At 47.5% G+C, this 20,424-nt stretch overlaps 1 protein-coding gene across 2 annotated transcripts; it reads left to right on the top strand.

Moving 5' to 3' along the window:
* The first annotated feature begins 198 nt into the window (after positions 1 to 198).
* Nxnl2 (nucleoredoxin like 2) lies at positions 199 to 6,070 on the top strand. Of its 2 annotated transcripts, none has more exons than XM_057787817.1 (3): positions 199 to 252; positions 1,057 to 1,369; positions 5,495 to 6,070. In XM_057787817.1, exons 1-3 carry the CDS (start codon positions 201 to 203, stop codon positions 5,661 to 5,663), a joined length of 534 nt encoding a protein of 177 aa, XP_057643800.1. In that variant the 5' UTR covers positions 199 to 200; the 3' UTR covers positions 5,664 to 6,070. The 2 variants fall into 2 exon arrangements, with proteins under 2 accessions (XP_057643800.1, XP_057643801.1); XM_057787818.1 differs by lacking the exon at positions 199 to 252 and adding an exon at positions 897 to 927.
* The last annotated feature ends 14,354 nt before the right edge of the window (positions 6,071 to 20,424 follow it).

Here is a 20,424-nt window from a genome sequence, read left to right as displayed (position 1 = left end):
GCTCCCACTGTTTAATTTTTAAAACACAGCACTTGGGAGTTATTTATCTCGATTCCTGAGGTTTTGGGTGTGCCGGTACATGCTGACCCACAAGAGTTCCTCCTCAAGCTTGGCAGGGAGATGGAACTCTCTTACTGTAGAAACTTCTGGACCCGCGCAGGGCCTGCACAGCTTTAACACTCTGGCTCTACTCCTGCAACATGAGACCTGCCCTCAATTTTCTTCCAGAACTCCAAGATATAGGCGATGGAGGTACACACGCAGAACACAAGGGCTCTGGCTCTCTACATCAGGCCTATTCCGGCTAGGGGCAGAATAGCCCTTCACCTAACTCATCCCTCCTCGGAGGCATCTTCTAGACTGGACTGGAGTGTCCTTAGGCAAAGAGGGCGTGCCTTTTGGCTTGGAAGGGCGGGTCAGAGATGGCCGGCTGCAGTCTGGAAAGCTGTAAGGCTTTTCTGGAGAGGGGAGGGCGTGTTTGGAGAGGTGGGGGGAAATGGACATGGCAAAGCCCTACTGGACGGAGTAGGCGGGTGTAGGATGTAGCTGGGCGGTTTGCACAAGGGTGGGACCCGGCTCCCGTGGACGCGGTGGGGCGGGGCTGGTGGGCGGGACAGAACTCGGGTCCACGGAACAGCACAGGGGTGTACTCGGTGGGGTGGGGTATGGCGGAACTGAACAAGTAAGTCATGGGATTCTGGACAGGTCCTGGGTGAGCGAGACAGGACGGAGGTGGGCAAGCTGGAGAGAGGCAGGGCTCAGGTGGATGATGTGGGGCGCGGGTGAGTAGAGGGGGTCGCGGGTAGGCGAGACAGGATGGGGTTGAGTAGAAGGTAGGAGGGGTTGATGGCGTGACTGCTTCTGTCACTGCTGCGGCCTCAGCTTCTGGAATAAATGGTGAATGCTAGCTCCTCCAGTGGGCTCAAGGTGAGCTGCTCCGCGGGAGGCGGGGCTGCAAGGCGCCGGGTGCTGCGCGAGGTTCTGCGTGCTCTGCCCACAGACGGGTGGCAGCACAGCTCAGGGACTTGTCTCTTAGTGGCGTCTTCCACAAACCAGGGTCCAGGGCTATGGTGGACGTGCTGAGCGGGCGGCGCCTGGTGACCCGCGAGGGCACGGTGGTGGAGGCGGAGGCCGCGCTGCAGAACAAGGTGGTAGCCCTGTACTTTGCAGCGGGCCGATGCGCCCCCAGCCGCGACTTCACGCCGCTGCTCTGCGACTTCTACACCGCGCTGGTGAGCGAGGCACGGCGGCCTGCACCCTTCGAGGTGGTGTTCGTGTCGGCGGACGGCAGCCCCGAGGAGATGCTGGACTTCATGCGCGAGCTGCACGGCGCCTGGCTGGCACTGCCCTTCCACGACCCCTACAGGCAGTGAGTGGGGAACCCGGTGGACGTGGGCACCGGACCGGAGCTCTGGCTCGCCAAGACCTCCTCTCCTTCACCATGCTGCTCTTTCAGACTCTGGTCCTTAACTTCCTACCCCGCCTTTTTTCCTGTTCAGGAAAAATTGACCCCAATGTGGGTCAATTCCACGGAGTTTTGGTTTCAGCATCCACGGGGATCCAGCCCTCCCGTGCTTCTGTCCATCACGTTTGGGATTTCAGAGATCCCCACGCCCCAGGAGCTCCGGGGCTGGTCCTGGTGCTAGCTTGCATCCCTTAGCTAGTCTTCTTGATAAGTGTTCAGGAAGAAGGGCGAGAAGCCACCGACCTGAATGGGAGCTGCTGATCGCAACCTGTGTCCACAGAGCTGCATCGGGGGCGGGTACTCTGGGGAAGGGGCGGGGCTCAGAGCGGGAGGTGTTGACCATCTTTGTGATTTTAGTTTTACTGATAATGATGAGGTTCGATAGCTATAAGTTTCAGTAACATGAACGCTATTGCAATACATGTAGGAGAAAGGAGAGATGGGCAGATGTTAGAGCAGGCAGGGCTGGAGAGTTCAACGAAAAGAGCCCCAGGAAAGAACTAGGTATGGCCCGGTACTGGGAGCGCCACGGTGGTGGTGGTGGTGGTGGTGGTGGTGGTGGTGGTGGTGGTGGTGGTGGTGGTGGTGGTGGTGGTGGTGGTGGTGGTGGTGGTGGTGGTGGTGGTATCTCCTGTGATGGAAGAGTTCAGATGGAGGTCTCAGCACATGCCCCCACCTCACCCCCTTCTAGAACAGATGTCAGTTTATGGGTATCTTCTGGTTCAGGGTCTTAGGCTTGTTATCCAGCTGCGGTGCTACCTGTGAGTCCTTTCTGAAAAATGAAACATAGGCAACTTTGTGACATTCCGTAGATTCATAACAACTCTTATTTTGTGTTTGTTTGTGGGTGCATTTGTGGGTGCATGCCAGTAGAGATCAGAAGACAATATCTGCGTTATTTCTCAAATGTCATCCACCTTGTTTTTTGAGACAGGATCTCTAACCGTCCTGGAAATCACTGAGTTAGCTAGGCTGGTGGGCCAGGGAGCTCTAGAGATCCACCAATCTCTGCACCCCGTCCCACCTCCCGCACCAGCCCTGGGATTACAAACGAACCAGCTTTTGATGTGGTTTTGAGGTCTGACTCTATGTCTGCATGCTTGCAAAGCTCTTTACTGACTGAGCCATCTCCCCTGCTTTTTCTAAACTCATTCTCTTTGGTGATTCCTGGGGAGGTGGAGAGCCCAGGGGAAGCTGCTTAGCCTTAGAGGTTATGAGACCTCACTCACGCAGACACCATGAAAATCCCATTGATAGTAAGTCTAAGTGGCAGCTGATTACCTTTGTCTGAGGACGCACTTGAGGAGGGCTTTGCGTGATGTGCTTTGAAATGGGGTCTGACTATGGCAGGCACTCAATTATGCATAGCTTCTGAAAGGACACACTTGTTTTGCAGTTGAGATGGTGATGGTGTTGGTAATTAGGCAGAGAGCTCAGGTTCCACCCCCACCCCACCCCCAGAGACTAAGGCTCTGGGTTCCCCATGAGGATTGTGGGAAAGCAGTTTTATGACTGAGTAAAGAGATGCGTGAAGAATGGGTTGACCTCGTCTGTGAAAAGGATCTGTATTTATTCCTTTTCTAATTGCTGTGACAAAATATTTGGCAAAACACCAGCAGAGAACCTGGGGCGGGGGCTCAGTGAATAAGACTGCAAGTATGAGGCCGTGAGTTCAAATCTCCAGCACTTAAATTAAAACAGAAAGCGGACATGGCTGCATTTACTTGTAACCCCGGCAATGGATGGGTCTAGTCAGCCGGATCCTGGGAACGCACTGGCCAACCAGTTGGCTGAAACAGCCAGCCGCAGTGATTCAGTGGGAAAACCTATCTCCAGAGAATAATGTGGAGAGTAAAAAGACACCTGCTGTATCCCTCTGGCCTCCCTATGGAATAAAAGAAACTAAGGGAGAAGGGTTTATTTGGCTTCACAGTTTGAAAGTGGTCTGCCACTGTGGCAGAAGTGTGAGGAGGGGGGGTCACTTTGTGCCTGCAGTCTGGAGCCAGAGAGAAAGGAACGCTGATGCCAAACTTACTTTGGCTTTTCCATTCATTCAGTCAGGACCCCAGCCCGTGGAACAGTGCCTCCCACAGTTAACCGGGTTCTTTTGAACTCAGTTAAAACAATCTACAAATCTCTCCACAAATTTGTCTCCTAGATGGCTGTGGATCCTGCCAAACTGACAATCGATATTAACCATCCCAGGCACCTCGCAGGGTCAGTTGGTGACAGATCAGCATGCTGGCCTATGCCCTAATTCCCAGATGTGCCGCCGAGGCAGAGTCCAGTTCTCCTGGGGTCTCCCTTTGTGCCTTGGCTGAAGTCCTTTACTGGGGTGACTGGCCGCCCCATCTGTACACTGACTCCCTTGAGAAGGGTGTTACTCTGGAGACTGCATAGATTTCTTCCCTCCTCGCTCATCTGCTCCCGAGCCTTTGTACTCCAGGTGATGACAAATGAGCCGCTGTGAGCACAGGTTGGCCTGGCTCGCCTGGTCTTCATTTCCAGTGGGATTTTCCTTCTGCAAACTTAGTTATCTGTCCTTGTCCTTCCTTAACCCTGATGTTGCTCTGTGCAGACCAGGAAGTAGAATATTCTAAGGGGAGGCTAAGTCAGCTTGGATTTTTGAAAACAGGTCATGGGCCAAAGGAAAGAGGCCACCACTGGGGAGAAGGGAGCATTTCGTGGAACATCCCGGAGGTGTTTGGGAAAGCTGCTCTCTGCTGTAAGGGGCAAGGCACAGGAAGATCATAAAGGCTCCAACTGGGAAGTGACCCAGGAAGGGACCCTCTGTAGCTTTCCCTCAGAAGCATGTTATCTCCTACTGTCCCTCGATTCCTGAAGAGCCACCTGAAGGGGGAGAAGGGAATTTCTACTACCAAGAAAATCACTTGTGGCTGAGATTACTGTGGCATGGCTGTAGGAAAGAAACACCCCAAGCCCTTACCTTGCCCTCCTAATTATGTGGCTGCATTCCAGTGTAGCCCCGTCCCCTGACACAGCAATAGGTACTGTGTTCAGTCCAGAGAGGCTGCTGTTTATTACCAGTGTGTCCCTGAAGTGAGATCTGGGTGCTGTCTGGAGCTGTCTTCTCTGCGCAGATGTCTCAGTGCAGGTTACTGAGAAGAGGGCCTATTAGCATGAGAAGGGTTGCAGGGGCATGAGCCAGTGCTCCCTGCAGGCATTTTTTTTTTCCAGAGTGATGGTTCCATCTTACCCCATTCTCTGTGACTGAGATTATCTGTCTAGGAAGAGATCCTCCTGCCTCAACCTCCTGAGCACGGGCTTTACGGTTAGGCATATGTGATAGAACCAGGTCTCAAAGCAGCTGCAGGCATTCGTGCTATAGGGTGCCACTTCCAAGTGAACCCTTGAAGACCTTACAGTGACCTCCCTGCAATGCTGGTCCTCACGGGCTGGGATGTGGTCAGATTCCAAGGTGCCTAGCAGGCATCTTCCCCTCGTGCCAACCCACCCTCTGATCTGCCTTCTTAGGATGTGGCTAGGTGCTGGGGAACCTCTCCTACCCGCTGACATGTTTGGAACTGTAGAAGATCAGCCTGGACTTCAATTCTTGGGTAGACAGCGGCTCAGGGTTGGTTCTCTGATTCAGATCTCTAGGTCTCCCAAGCCTCCACTTCACTGGCTCCTGGATCCAAGGCAGCTCTTATCTGCCTCAACCTCGTTCCAAGTCCTTTTTAGGTGAGGTCTCAGTCTCCTTCTGTTGCCCACGCTGGTCACAGCTGCATGAGCTAAAGTAATCCCTCTGCCTCATCGAATAGCAGGAACCACAAGCTACTTGAGTTTTAGATAATTGCATTTATTTATAGTACCACAACAATTTCACTGTATCTTAAACATGAGATTTATATATCTAAAGGGAACTGGTTCTTGGATCCCCTGTGGATGCTGAAACTGAAGGGAATTCACATCCTTCTATAAAACGGCGGAGTTTGCACAGAACCTACACACACAGCCCCTTCTTCTCAGACCTGCAGCAGTGCTAACCTTCTGCTCTCCTGTCTTTAGTGAACTGAAGAAGAGGTACGACATCACAGCCATCCCCAAGCTCGTGGTCATCAAACCCAATGGAGCGGTCATCACCAACAAAGGGCGGAAACAGATCCGGGAGCGCGGGTTAGCTTGCTTTCAGAACTGGGTGGAAGCGGCCGATGTTTTTCAGAACTTCTTGGGGTGAATCTGGAGGGACCAGGGCAGATGCTTGCTGCAAGTGCAGACCAAACACCTTCGAAGAGGGAGTTGCTTGTTCTTTTCTCTGTTGGGGGATTTCATAGTAGTGGCACCAAAGCAGGACAAAGGGCAGGTGCTGCCCAGGAAAGAACTACACCCTCCCTCTGCGGGTCCTAGAGTTCCTCTGGTGTGGACTTTTGTTTTTATAGCTTCCTCTACCCGTGCCTAGGCCCCAGGACACATCGACAGTGTGCTATCAAAAATCTATGCAAGATGCTCATTTCTGCAGGCTTTTTTGGTAAATTGATCTATGAGGTATGCATTTTCTGATGACGTATCACATTTTAGTGATGCCTTGGTAAGTGTATTTATTAATCACGTTTGTAGTTTAATAAACCAACATTCATACCTTGAGCAGCTCAGTTTTCCTCTTTTTCCTTCCAAACCGTACACCAACAGAAGGATGAGTCGTGCTTAAGCTGGCATTCGCCTGAGGTGGGGTGCTAACTGTGTGCTTGGCCTTAGAAGATTTTTCTAACCTCTCTCTCTCTCTCTCTCTCTCTCTCTCTCTCTCTCTCTCTCTCTTTCTCTCTCTCTCCTCTCTCTCTTTTTCTTCCTCCTCTTCCTTCTTCTTTTCTTGTTTTTCTTCTCTTTGGAAGGCTTATTTTTTGTTTTTCCTCTCACTATCTTCTTCCCTCCTTCCTCTTTTTTTTTGAATTGAGGATTGAGTCCCCAGCCTTGCCCCTGCTAGGCAAGCATTCTATCTGCCCCTCTGTGAATGTGTGTGTTTTATATATGTACACGGTTGTCTAAGGGGTATGCATGTACATGTGTGAGCATGTGGGCAGATGTCCAGTGTCTTTCCCAATGATTCTTCACCGTTTTACATTTTGATGATTCTTTTAATAATGTGTACATGTGTGCCTATGTGTGTGCATGTGCCTGTGGAGGCCAAAAGAGGGCATCAGATGCCCTGGGGCTGGAGTTAGAGGCGATTGTGAGTTGACAGATGTATGTTAGGAACTGAACCCTTGTCTCCTAGAAGAGCACCAACGGCTCTTAACCACTGGGCCTTTTCTCCAGCCCCTCGCCTTTTTCTTTTTATATCGTGCTGAGGAATCCAGGGCCTTATGCATGCCAGGCAAGCACACTACTGCTGAGTTTCACCCCAAATCCTCTTCTTTGTTCTGAGAGGCCCCTCACCTGGAGTTCCCTGATTCAGCTAGGCTGGCCAGTCATAAGCTGTCTCTACTCCCCAGAGATGGAGTTACAGATGACACTGTCACATCTGGCTTCACATGGTCCTGGGGATCCATTCAAGTCCTCATACATATATAACAGGCATGTCGCCGAATGAGCCATTACCCCATCCCTTCACCAATGAGTCCCTCCCTTTTATCTTTTTTTAAAATTTTAATTTTTTTTTTTTTGAGATAGAATTTCTCTGTAACTTTGGATCCTATCCTGGAACTAACTCTGTAGACTAGACTGGCCTTGAACTTACAGGGATCTGCCCGTCTCTGCTTCCTGAGTGATGGGATTAAAGGCGTGTACCACCGTCTGGCCCCCTTTTATCTTTAATAGTATTGCAATAACAGAAAGAAATTCACTCACATTTCAAAACTATAAAGTCATGCTCTGAATACTGGCACTTCACTCGGTGGCAGTTTATGTTTGCAACAGTGACCCAAAAGTTATAATGGGTAATATAATTTCATTATATTGTGGAATTTCTATTGCCTGGTTAACTCTATGCTATTTGTACTATTCTAAAATTACATACTTTCCACTGTGTGTCTGTGGTGGTTAATGCTGGTAGCTGGAAAAGATCTAGAATCACTCAAAAGACAAACCTCTAGATATACCTGCGAGAGAGTTTCTAGGTTGGGTTAACTGAAGAGTGAAAACTCACCCTGAATTTGGGTGTCACTGTCCCGTGGGATGGGGTCTGTCTTAGTCACTGTTTTATTGCTGTGAAGAGACAGCATGACCAAGGCAACTTTTATGAAAGAAACCTCATAACTGGCGACTCGCAGTTTCAGAGGTTTAGTCCATTATTATCATGGTGGGAAGCTTGCCAGCATAAAGGCAGAAGTAGTAGCTGAGAACTACATCCTGATCCATAGGCAGAGGGAGAGATTCGGTGCTAGGTATGGATTTTTGAAACCTCAAAGTCCACACCCAGTGACACACTTCCTCCAACACACCACAGCTCCTAATCCTTTTAATCCTTTCAAATAGTGTCTTTCTCTGGTGACTAAGCATTCAAATCCATGAGCCTGTGTGTGGTGTGCTGGATAGTTTTAGGTCAATTTGTCATAAACCAAGTCATTTGAGAGGAGGGAACCTTCCTTGAGAAAATACCTTCATAAGATCGGGCTGTAGTCAAGGCTGTGGGGCACTTCCTTAATTAGTGATTGATTGGAAGGGCCCAGTCCATTGTGGGTAATGCTATCCCTTGGGCTGGTGGTCCTGGGTTCTATAAGAAATCAGGTTGAGGAAGTCATGAGGAGCAAGCCAGTAAGAAGTATCCCACCACGGCCTCTGCATCAGCTCCTGTCCCCAGGGTTCTACTCTCTTTCAGTTCCTGTTCTGGTTTCCTTCGTTGATGGACTACAATGTGGGAGTATAAGCCAAATAAATCCTTTTCTCCCCAGCTCACTTTTTGGTCATCGTATTTTATAATAGCAATAGCAACCCAAGCTAAGACAGGACATTCTTATTCAAAGCACCGTAGCATCTCAGACTGAATAAGAATGATGAAATGAGGACCGGGGAGTCAGTTCATTGGATAAAGAGATCTCTGTGCTAGTGTGATGACCTAAATTCACATTCACAGAACTCACATAAAGCCAGGAGTGGTAACGAGCATCTTTAATCCCTGTGCCCCTGTAGTGAGATGGATAGCAGAGACAGGGGAATTGCCAGAAGTTTGCAGGCCGATTAACCTTGGATATACAGCAGCCAAAGTGGTCCTTTGTCCAGGTGAAGGTGACTGTAGATGCACTGTGACCAGCTGCTTCAAACTCCTACCACTGTGCCTATAACGGTTTGAGTGAAAATGTCCCCCAAGGGCTTATGCGCTTGAACATGTGATTCCCCAGTTGGTGGGGCCATTTGGGGGATGTTTAGGAGGTGTGATCTTGTTGAAGGAAGTATGTCACCGGAGGTGGGTTTTGGGTGTTAAAAGATTCATGCCATTTCCACTTTGTTCTCTCTGCTTCATGCTCATGATTCAAGATCTGAGCGCTCAGATGCCTGTTCCTGCTGCCATGCCTACGGTTTACTGCTGTGCTTTCCCTGCCATTATGGACACTGACCTTCAGGAATCATAAACCAAAATAAACGATCTTCTATAAGTCATCCTGGTTATGATATTTTATCAGAAAACTGTGTCTGTGAGCTAAAATACGTTCTTTTCTTAAGTTGCTTCTTTTCGAGCATTTGGTTATAGTATCAAGGAAAGCAGCTAATACAGCCTCCCCACCATTATGCAAGGCATACTAATAAACTTTAATTTAATTCTCTAAAAGACCATTCTCCCCCCCAGGTAAGAGGAAAGCCCCCCGAATGGTCTTTGCCAATAGTAATAGAAGGAGCTGTCTACAGTTTAAGCAATCAGCCTCCCACCATGGACATTTAACAAATTTAAACATAGTATAATTTGGAAAAAAGTTTCCTGGTGTAATACAAGCCACTGTGTACAAGGAAGTGTAATTACACTGAAATTCAACTTAGGGTACATATCATTTCTTCCAAGAAGATGGGTCCTGGAAATAGGCTACCTGTACTAGTAGGTAAAGGGTCTATAGGAGGATCTGTCCTGATCTTGGTCATACAGATAGCATGGAGGTCATTTGGTTGTGGGAGCCTGGGGAACCCCTGGCTGTAAGGGTCATTTAGATTACTGGCCACCTCTGGTCTTGTTTGTAAGAGCTTGATACGGCCTGGCCCAACTGATAATGTAGATCACTGCCAATCACCTCCAATTCCCAGGTTTCTGGATGAAAACAGGTTTTATGTCCACTCCTTTTCTGGTTTCTCTGGAGATCTGGGAGTGCAAAGACCTTTGTGCTGTGATCCCAACATTTTTGAACACATATTCTTAGAAGGTAAGCATCCCTTGCATGTGGATTTTCAAGATGGTCATTTATGTATGAGCCATAGATTTCTTCTAAAAGGTGGAGAGGGCTCATTCAATAAGGTGCTTCCCATGAAAGAAGGAGGACCTCAGTTCAACCCCCAGCCCCCATATAAAAAGCCGAGTAGGGTGGCACAAGCTTGTAATCTCTAGGGAAGTAGAGACAGATGGATCCCTGGAGCTCACTGGTATCCGTGGTAGCCTACTTGGTAAGTTCCATGAGACATTCTTAAAAATTGAACTAGTTTTAATATCAGCACTAGGGAGGCCAAGGTAGCAGACCCCAGGGGCTTGATGGCCAGCCAACTGAGCCTAAGTGTGAAATCTGAAATCTGGTCTTAAAATAGCAAGGTAGATGACACTTGAGAAATAACAGCTGAACTTGTCCTCTAGTTTCCAAATCATAATCTACGCACATGTGCGTGCATATGCATGTAAACACACATGCACACACCAGAGTATAAACAGGGACCTGTGTTTATCTTTAGGGTAGTGGTTTATCTGTCTGTCTCTACTTACAAAGACATCTTTGTCCCACTAATACAGTGTGACACTAACATAGTAAGACGCTAATCCCCCACTGAAATAGCGAGGATGCTGAGCTGTGGTTCACGTGGCAGCTTTCCTGCACTGTGTAGCAGTCCATAGGCTTCTGCTCAGGACTTGACTGGGCTAGGCATTTCTTCCAGTTTGGGCCACTGAGCAGTTTCTTTTGAGTAATTCCATGTGTCTATGGCCAGTGGACATCTTGGTCCCTCTGTATCTTTTTTGGCAGGCTTGTCTGGGCTAATTCTCATGGTGGCTTCAGAATCCCAAGCAGATGGAGCCCTGTTCCAGTCTCTTCTGTGTCACCTCGGCTCCCATTCTGTAGGAGACCTGGCTAGTCTATGTGGAAGGTAGAGCTTCAGGGGTGGGACAGGTGATGCACCTGTGACTTTCACAGTCCACCATAGATGTAGTCTGTCTTGGTGAGGATGTGCATTAAGGAAAGTTTGCTGTGTGGGGATGCCCCTATTGCCTCTTTGTGATACTTATGACGAATACCTGCACTATTTTCTCAGCTTTTCTTTTGGGTTGATCACTTGTGATATGGATGCAGAGCCAGGGGAGAGAAAGAAAAACAAGGTAAAGAGGGGAAAGACTTATTGCTGCATGCACATGCACATTGTGTGTGTGTGCGTGTGTGTGTGTGCGTGTATACCTGTGAAGCTGGGTGTCAGGGGTCTTCCTTGATTGCTCTCCACTTTATTTGTTGAGGCAGAGTATTTCAACTTAATTCAGAGTCCACTGAGTCGTCTAGTCTAGCTAGCCAGCTTGTCCACAGTTCCCATATCTTTGCCAGCTGACTGCCATGCCTAGCCAACTTTTATGTGGGTTCTGAGGATCTGAACTCTGGTCCACATCCTTGTGCGAGTGTTTTGTCCACTGAACCATCTCTTCAGATCTGACTATTTTAAAAGTGTATTTTTTTTTGGAGACAGGGTCTTATGTGTCCCAGACTGATGTATCCTTTGCTCTGCATCCAAGGGTGACTGAGCACTTCTGCTTCCACTTACTAAGTTCTGGAGCTACAGGATGTACCTTTGTGATCTGTTTATACAGTGCTGAGATCAAAGCTGGGGCTCTGTTTGTGCTAGGCAATCACACTCCCTACCAGGCTATGTCCCCAGCCTAACACACAACCTCTTTAGTGCCTCTGTCTCGCTCTGGAACTTTAACACATGACTTTGGGGACACACAAACAACATCTCCCTGCAGTTCCGCTGTAGTGTGTAGCAGTTATAAATACCTCAGATAGTGCCTGGCTCACAGTGACCCTCAGGAGATGTTAAGTGCCTTTGGTATTAACAGTGCCAATGTCCTTTTGGCTCTGGGGACCTTCAGGCTTGTGTTAGCCTTCTAGGAAGAGAGTGTGGCTGCCAGGATTCCTGGGAATGCTGGACCGTCCCTCCCTGGCCTTTAAAGAAGCTGAGCCTGCACAGCTGTCTGTGGTCATGATGACGCTTGGCAGCTGCTCTGTGCTCGGGCATCCAGAACTCCCATCAGGCACCATGGCAGAGGTGGCGCCAGCTCTTGTGCCCTGAGGTACTTTCTTTTCACAAGTATCCTGCCCGCTAGTCAGAGCCCATCTTCAGGGAGGTCAGTATTTCTTCAGTAAGGCTGTTCTGCTTTTTGCTGTACTAACATACACCTCATTTCTCTAGCACCTATGAAGAAGTAGGTGAGATAATTAAACAGAAAGAGTAAGATTACGATCCATGGCAAAGCAGGAGAGTTTCAGCTGAGTTCTTTGTTTTTGAAGAGGGTGGCAGCTGTACCCACGTGAAGGCCTGGCATAACATGAAACAGCTACCAAAGAGCCAGAGAAAATTCCCTTCATCCCCTGTCATGTAGATTCTAGAGGTAACTTGCTATGTGCTGTTTGGGCTCACTGAGACCCTGGCTCTTTTTTTAAAAAAAAATAATATTTATTATTTATATAATATTCTGTCTGAGAGTATGCCTGCAGGCCAGAAGAGGGCACCAGGCCTCATTACAGATGGTTGTGAGCCACCATATGGTTGCTGGGAATTGAACTCATGACCTTTGGAAGAGCAGGCAATGCTCTTAACCACTGAACCATCTCTCCAGTTACAAGACCCTGGCTCTTGAAGGAAGGCTGCTGCCAGCCCCATTACAGCTGAAGTCGATCTTTGTAAAAAAAAAACAAAAATCAGTGAAGGCTTCCTTTGGGCCCTGTTTAATTTTAGTAAATGACTTAGTTCTCTTTTCTGATTCTCCAACCTTGCCCCAAGTATTCAGAGCTGCTGTATGGCATAGAGCCATGGTGTGATCATCAAATATAGACTGTCTTTACAAATCAGTGTACTGACCTTTACCAAGAAGCTAGTCTTGGGAAATTTCAACACCTCTAGCCCTACTTTATTGTTCTATGATTCTAGCTTCCTCTCTCCACCATGTTTTCCATTGTAACTGAGGACCAACTTCCAATATTGCTGTAATTAAATCTTTCCAGTTTTGTGGAACAGTTCTGTTCTTAGTTGTCCAGGAATTTAACATCTGCCTCACAAAAGATGAATGCATACCATATGAAACTATTGCTTCCTTTAGTCTCCTCAAATCTAACATTTCTACAGCATCCCAGTTAACTTCTGCATAACCTTTGGGGGTGCACATCATTGGTGGTCATTTTTTTTTTTACGGTAACTGGATAAATCAAGGTTGATTTCCCAATAACTTTGGGTCACTGCTCTTCAGTTTCATAATGCAATGATGTGGTATGTTCTGCCCTAAATTTCTCTGTCTGTGTCTGAATATTTTTCTTATTTTCATTAGTAATTCTTTCTAAGCTGTATATTTTGTTTATCAGTAGTAACTTTTTCTAAAGCTTATATCTTATCAATAGTAAGTTTTTCTAAGGTTTGTCTCTTTATTAGTCAAATTTTCATATTTGGCATAGTTATCAACCCATTCTAAAGGATAAAATATAAATTACCAACCTGATAATAATTATGATCAATATTATGTTAATATCAGCTAAGTTGTTTATTTCTCTTCATTGTGATATTTCTGACTCTTAACATAGGAGAGATTTCCCCCTCTTTTTAAATTAATTAATTATTTTATTTTATTTTTTTAAGCCTAATTTCCTGTTTAAAAATTCCCAAATGTCTTACCAGCTCTGATGATGCTGACTGTGTAGGCGGAGCTATACAAGGGTAATCAGTTGTGCAAGGGAAAACAGCTGCAGTGACAGTCTTCCTCTGTGCCATCAGGCAGGGCAGGCGCCAAAGCAGGAGGGGAGCTGCTGCTAAAGGAGAGGAGTCGTGCAAGAGTATCCAATGGCCCTGGCTCAGCACCTGGACCACGGAGACCAGCCAGGCACAAATGAGCTCAGGGCATGGTGGCTGTGGTAGTGGCTTGAGGCAGCAATGACTGGTGGTGGCAGAGGAGGGGAGATGGCCAGGTAGCCCAACTAGTATCTTCTTTGCTGCCAGCTCTACAGGGACCAGGAGTAAAAGGCCTCTGGAGCAGGAGCAAGGGGGGAAATGAACAGGAGAAGCCCCTTTAGCTAAAGCACAGCACTGAAGGCACAGGCAGCTGACTCAGGCAGCTGCAGAGCCAGAGGATGGCTGTGCAGATTGCAATGGGAAAGTCCCTGGCATGAAAACTGGTGACCCAAGGTGGCACGGAGTCGTGCAGGGAAGTGGAGGCATTTTGCTCCTTGATTTTGTCCCATGCTGGATGCCAGATACTGCAATTTTTAATTGTTTATTGAAAAATAAAACTTAGGGATAAATATTAAGGAATAAACCTGGTAAGTCCACAGAGTGACCAAGACATGATCCTCTCTCTCTCTCTCTCTCTCTCTCTCTCTCTCTCTCTCTCTCTCTCTCTCTCTCTCTTTCCTTGATCCAAGAGACTTCACTCTCTAAACCAAAGTCATCTCCATTGGTGCTCTTGGAGCAATCAACATGAACAAAATCTCTCCCGACAAAAACCATGCTCTCTCTCCTATGTGGAATTTAGCCAATGCTTATTTAACATATGTAAGCAAATATGCAAGCAGGTGCAGTATATCTTGAAGACAACCTAATAAGAATGGCTAGATATAAGGGGATGAGGAAAGACTGAGTATGGCATCTGAACTCCAGCCTCCTGCAATGTCTTTCCTGCCCCACAGGGTCACTTTTAATCTCCCCTTTGGCTGTTTCTTTTGTGAGTCATTTCCAGGCTTCTAGCCAATGGGCTTATAGTATTATTTTTTGATCAGTGCTAGACATGGTAGGCTAGATCTCCATAGTAACAGATTTTTAAAATCTTGGTTTTGTACTTTTGATCATATTTTAGAATACAGTTAAATCAATACACATGATTAGGAAAATGATATGGACATTGCTCACTGAGGCCCTCTGCAGTAAATGTCTATACAATGTGGACGTTTCTGCCTTGGAGAACTTTTGTTTCTCTGGCGTTCTAATAGTCTTGTTGTTCCCACTTGTACAATTTTCTAGCTACATTAAATTGTCTCAAAATGTTTGATTTTAATCCTTTGCCATTTTAGTTTCTCTCTTTCCCCAGATACCTTCACTTCTGGAAGCTTCTATAAACTTACCAAACTGAACTGTTTGGTCTGTAGGTCTGTGGCATATTTTTTTTCTCCCTGGGGCTTCTCCTTAGCTCTCTCAGTTTAGACTCAATGTTTCTTTGCTCCTTTGTTTTCTTAATTTTGCCCAAGATCACCCCTCCAGTAGCTACATAGGGAAGATGCAGGGAAGGTCAATTACACATGCTTAGAGGTGTGGAAATGTCTAGCATTTTTACATAGGATAAATGTGTTGTTGGTTCTAGACTCCCAAGTTGAAAAGAAATTTCCTCAGAATTTTACAGGCATTAGATCTTCACAGAGACTCAAGGGAATCAGTATCTTTGCTGATCCCCAGGTGCAGAGTTTAAGAGTCCAGGGTAGGTCCTGGTACATTCGCACCCTACAAGTCACTCACCAGGTCACGTGACAGAGACCCAGGGCCTGGTGTGTCGGAGCAGTGGTCTGTACCTGTTACAGTTTGCCTGGACGGCTGCTGGGTGCCACAGAACACAAATCATATTTGCCTTTGTCATGATGCTTAATGACTGGGGAGATGCTCAGTTGGTAAAATATGTACCACCCAAGCACAAAGACTTCAGGTGGACCCCTAGAACTCACATAAAAATCTGGGCATTAGAAGCCTGGTGGTGGTGGCGCACGCCTTTAATCCCAGCACTTGAGAGGCAAAGGTAGGCAGATCTCTGTGAGTTCGAGGCCAGCCTGGTCTACAAGAGCTAGTTCCAGGACAGGCTCCAAAGCTACAGAGAAGCCCTGTCCAGAAAAACAAAACAAAACAACAACAACAAAAATCTTGGCATTGGGGCACATAGTAGGGGAGATAAAGACAGGTAGATACCGTGACCTGTGTGCATCTGGGAGCTCTCTGAACACCGAGTGGAGAAAAATGGAGTCCAGGGCACCACAGCCACGTGTAAACTCTTGCCAACCAGCCCTCTGATTTACCAGGAAGAAAATACGCTCACAGTAAGGCAGGCCCAGGTATTTAGGCATTCTGGGACTAGAGTCTTGACATTCTTGAACAAACTAGTCTGTCCCTCGGGCACCTGTCCAGGGTCAGTGGAAGACAGTGGCTGTGTCCCCAGTGCCTGTATCTGCTGCTTAGCTTGTTAAGCTCCAGGCTGGAGGAAGGACAGGGGCTGGGGAACATTCCATGTTCAGAGTCTGGTGCAAGAAGGCAAGTTTCCGAGAACAGAAGAGGAAGCAATCTCCTGTCCTTCATTCTTGGGATTCTATGCAGCGAGTCCAACAGTGCTGGCACAGGCTCCGAGCAAATGCACTCTGGAGCAGCAGGCACACGATGTCCCCGTGACTTCTTCCTTTTCTGTCCTTTGGGTAGGTAAGAGAAATGTGTGGGGATAGTCTCACTTCCCTGACACATGCAGGATAAAGAGCCAGGTCTTGTGTTGGGGTTTACAGGAGTCTCTAGGCACTTTAGAGCAGGGTCTTGGGGGTGATACTCCGGAGTCACTAGGCTTTCCTTTGCCCCCAGGAAGGCAGATTAGAGCCTTGTTCTCCTCCCTCCCTCCCTTCCTTTTCCTCCCCCCTGCCCCCAGCTTCCTCTGTTTCCCTTTCGGCTTCCCCTTGTCCTTATTTCTGCCCTCTCCCTTCCCTTTTCTTTGACAGAGTCTCCTATAGCCCAGGATGGCCTCAAACTTAACTTGTTACATAGCTGAGGATGACCTTGAACTCCTGACTCTCCTACCTTCACCTTGTGAGTGCTGTTATTACAGGTGGGTGCCACTGGCCCTGTTTATATGGGGCTGGGGAAGGAACCCAGGGTGGTGTGCAAGCTAGGTGAGCATTTTACCAACTGAGCCACGTCCTCCAGCCCTCTCCTGCTTTCTTACTTAAACAACACCTCCAGATTGTCAGACAAATAACCAGACTTCTCCCCCTTGGGTTGGTGGAATTAGATGGAAGGATATGACCCCATCATCCCAAGAGTTTGTTCCCTGAGAGGAGACTGTGCCTTCACTAGTCAGGGAGTTCTGAGGGCTTTTGGAGAACACTCTACCAGCAGGGGGCCCATCACTCCAAGTTAAGAAAAGAATCCCCCAGGAGAAAAAAAAAATTGCAAAATGTAGGAAATACAACAAAGCTCCAAGTTCCCAGTCTGCCCAGTCTTCTCAGGCACATGGTCGAAGGTCTGTCAGCTCACAGGGCTCCTCAAACTCATTTAATGTCCACACAGTTCTCCCTGGCTGGAGCCTCAGTGTACTGTCAGAGGGTTAAGCAATGCCCATTCTTTGAACTTCAGATGCAGAATCTTGTCACACCCCTTGTTGATACACATTTTAACTTTATCTCTTCATTTCCTTTTGTGCGTATTTCCAGAATTGGAACCAGTAGGCCAGAAAATTTAAAGACTTTTATTTTTTAAAATTAACATTGTGTGTGTGGCATGCATATATATATATGCATGCTTGTGTTGAGGTCAGAGGTCCATTATCTTAATCACGTCTCCGTTTTTATCTATCTATCTGTCTGCCTATCTATCTATCTATCATCTATTTTTAGACAGGGTCTCTCTACATAGCCCCATTTGTCATGGAACTCACTGTGTAATCAGGCCAGCCTCAGACTCGCAGAGATCCGCCTGCCTCTGCCCCCCAAATGCTGGGGTTAAAGATGTGTGTCACCATGCCCGGGGTTAAAGCTGTGTGTCACCATGCCTGGGGTTAAAGCTGTGTGTCACCATGCCCGGGGTTAAAGCTGTGTGTCACCATGCCCGGGATTTATTCATTTAGGGTGTGCGTGCATGTGCGTGTGCGTGTGTGTGTATTTGTACACAAGTCACAGAACCCACGCAGAAGACTTAAGACAACCCTGAGGAGCTGGTTCTCTCCTCCGCGTGAGTTCCTGGGATAGGACTCAGGTCATCAGGCCCTGTAGCAAGCACAAATACCCGCTGAGCCATCCTACCAGGCTGTTTCTCTGCATTATTTTTTTGAGGCAGGGTCTGTCATTGGACCCAGAGATCACCATTTGGTCAGACTGGCTTGCAGGCTCCAGGATCTGCCTCTCTCCTCCCCTCAGTGCTGGGTTGCAGGTGTTTGCCACCACAACCAGATATTCTGTGGGTGCTGGGGACCTGAACTCAGGTCCTCAAGTTTGCACAATCAGTGCTTTGCCCATGAGCCAACTCCCCAACCTCAGAAGATTTAAAAATATTATTTTTATTATTTGTATGTCTTGTGAGTGTATGTTCTCTCTCTCTCTCTCTCTCTCTCTCTCTCTCTCTCTCTGTGTGTGTGTGTGTGTGTGTGTGTGTGCGCACGCGCACGCAAGAAGAGGGAGTCAGATTCTCTCCAGCTGAGCTGGAGTTATAGGCAGTTGAGAGTCACCTGGTGTGGGGTGCTGGGAGCTGAGCTCAGGCTCTCTGGAAGCAGGAGCTTTTACGGACTGATCTGTTTCTTCAGCCTCAATGTAAAGATTTTAGAATTACTCTTTTCTTCCCCCCTCCCTTCCTTTTTCTCATCCTTCCTCACCCACAGTGCCCACCTCTTTCTGTGGTTCTAGGGATGAAACTCGGGCCTCACGCCTCATTCATGTGTGGCAAGTGTCTACCATGGAGCCATGCCCCAGCTCCCAGACTGTTCTCAAGCTAGTAGCACGAATGATTACGTTCTAATTGTCAGACGTGTTCATTTATAATTTCATGGGCAGCAGGATGCACACACAGGGGTGGCCTTCCTAGGGTACCCTTTCTGTCACAAAGGCTTGGCACTTTCGACTCTTACTTCTTAGAAGATAAAACCATTCTAAGCTCAGCGCCGGGACCCCGAAAAGGCGCGGGGTTCCCTCTCAGAAGCTGGAGGGGAAAGCCGTCTCAACGAGGCCCACATCACCAGCCCTGGCCCTATTTAATGCCTGTGGCCAAACATTTTTACACTTATTTGCGGGATTTTACAGTTCTAAGTTCTTTTCTCAGTTAGGTTCTTTTCATTTAACTCGTGAGTTCTTAAAATGCAGTCACCCTGGGTTCCTGGAAGGGATTGGTCCTATGACTGTCCCTGGATACTGAACATGGTGAATGCTCAAGTACCTCGCAGGGAATCATGGGACCTACATAGTCTCCTCCCATGCAGCGAAGGTTCACATGCTGTTTGCTCGATTTTTATGGTATCAGGTTTATGTTTAAGTTTTTGATTTATTCAGCCTTTACTTTGATGTATATCATAAAAAGCTCCAAATTGATTTGTTTTCCAAAGAGAGAGAGAGAGAAAAGATTAATTTTTCCCAGCTGCACTTACTTTTGGTATGTGAGTCTTAAAATGTGTTCTATTCAGGGCTGAGAAGATAGCTCAGAGAACGGAGTTCAGCCCCCAGCACCCATGTTGAACAGCTCACAACCACCTGTGATTCCAGCCCCAGGGCATCAGACGCCCTCTTCTGGCCTCTGTGGCAACTCCCCATACATGGCACGCATTCATACACACACAAATAGAAATGAATAAAATTAAAGGAACATGTGTTGCCTTCTTATCTGTAGAACTGCTGTGGAGGACAGAATTGGAAGACACCATGGAGGCTGTCCTTCCTGGGACAGTGAAGGGGATGCATTCATTCCATTTGTGTGACTGGGTTGTATTACATGGGTCAGGGAGACTGTTTCATGGTCTACCCCATCACATGGGGCTTCTCTAGCTGTACTGGCCCTTAGAGGAAGCAAGACGCCATCAAAGGGGGCAGATGAGAGTCTGTCAATATGGAGATGGGCACCAGTGAGTCCAATCAGTGCTGCCTGCTAGAATGTTCACTGGCCTTTTAATTTTTTTTTAAGAATTTTATTTATTTTTATTTTATGTGTAGGAGTATTCCGCTTGCATGCATGTCTGTGCACCACAATACAGCCAGTGCCCACAGAGACCAGAAGAAGGTGTTTATTTCCCGGAGTTGGAGTTACGGGGTGGGGGTGATGAGCTCATTAGTGCGATGACCCTGCCAAGTCTAGAACACAGCCCCCCCAGCCCTCCCCCCTATCCCCGTACATCTCCTCTGCCTCCCCGTCCAAGATGTTCCCTGAGCCTTTTGTGTTGCACCTTTATATAGATGTCCTGTGCCCTAAGTTATACTTTTATAGACTTTCCCCCCTTGTTTCCACAACAACAATTCATCTGGGGTTAATTATTCCCCAACACAAAACCAGGGTTCCTGTGGGATTTTACCTGCAAATCTACAGTGTGTGAGCTTCCTCACCGGCTGGTGAAGACATGGTAGTCTTGGCTCTGCGTAAGCATTGGACACCAGTCTCTAAATCCCTAGTTGATTTTGACTGCGGTCCTCTTTTAGAAAGGGCAAATATTCAGCGGAGTTGTTGAGCTAACTCTCTATAGGACTCTGGAATTCTCTTCGTATCTCTCCTTTTCAGTCTGTCTATGGCTCTAGCCGCCTCATCTCAAACTGAGGAGCCCACTAGTTTCTACACAGTTCTTCCAAGCTCTAGGCCCTGGTGGGTTGGGATAACTAAGTGTTCACCACAGTCTTTAATTATCTGTGTCCAGGGAGTCTAAGTAT

This window comes from Chionomys nivalis, chromosome 13 (assembly GCF_950005125.1).
Source record: "Chionomys nivalis chromosome 13, mChiNiv1.1, whole genome shotgun sequence".
Classification (NCBI taxonomy): Eukaryota; Metazoa; Chordata; class Mammalia; order Rodentia; family Cricetidae; genus Chionomys; species Chionomys nivalis.
Note: the sequence above shows the minus strand (reverse complement) of the source record. Positions and strands in the feature narration are given on the sequence as shown.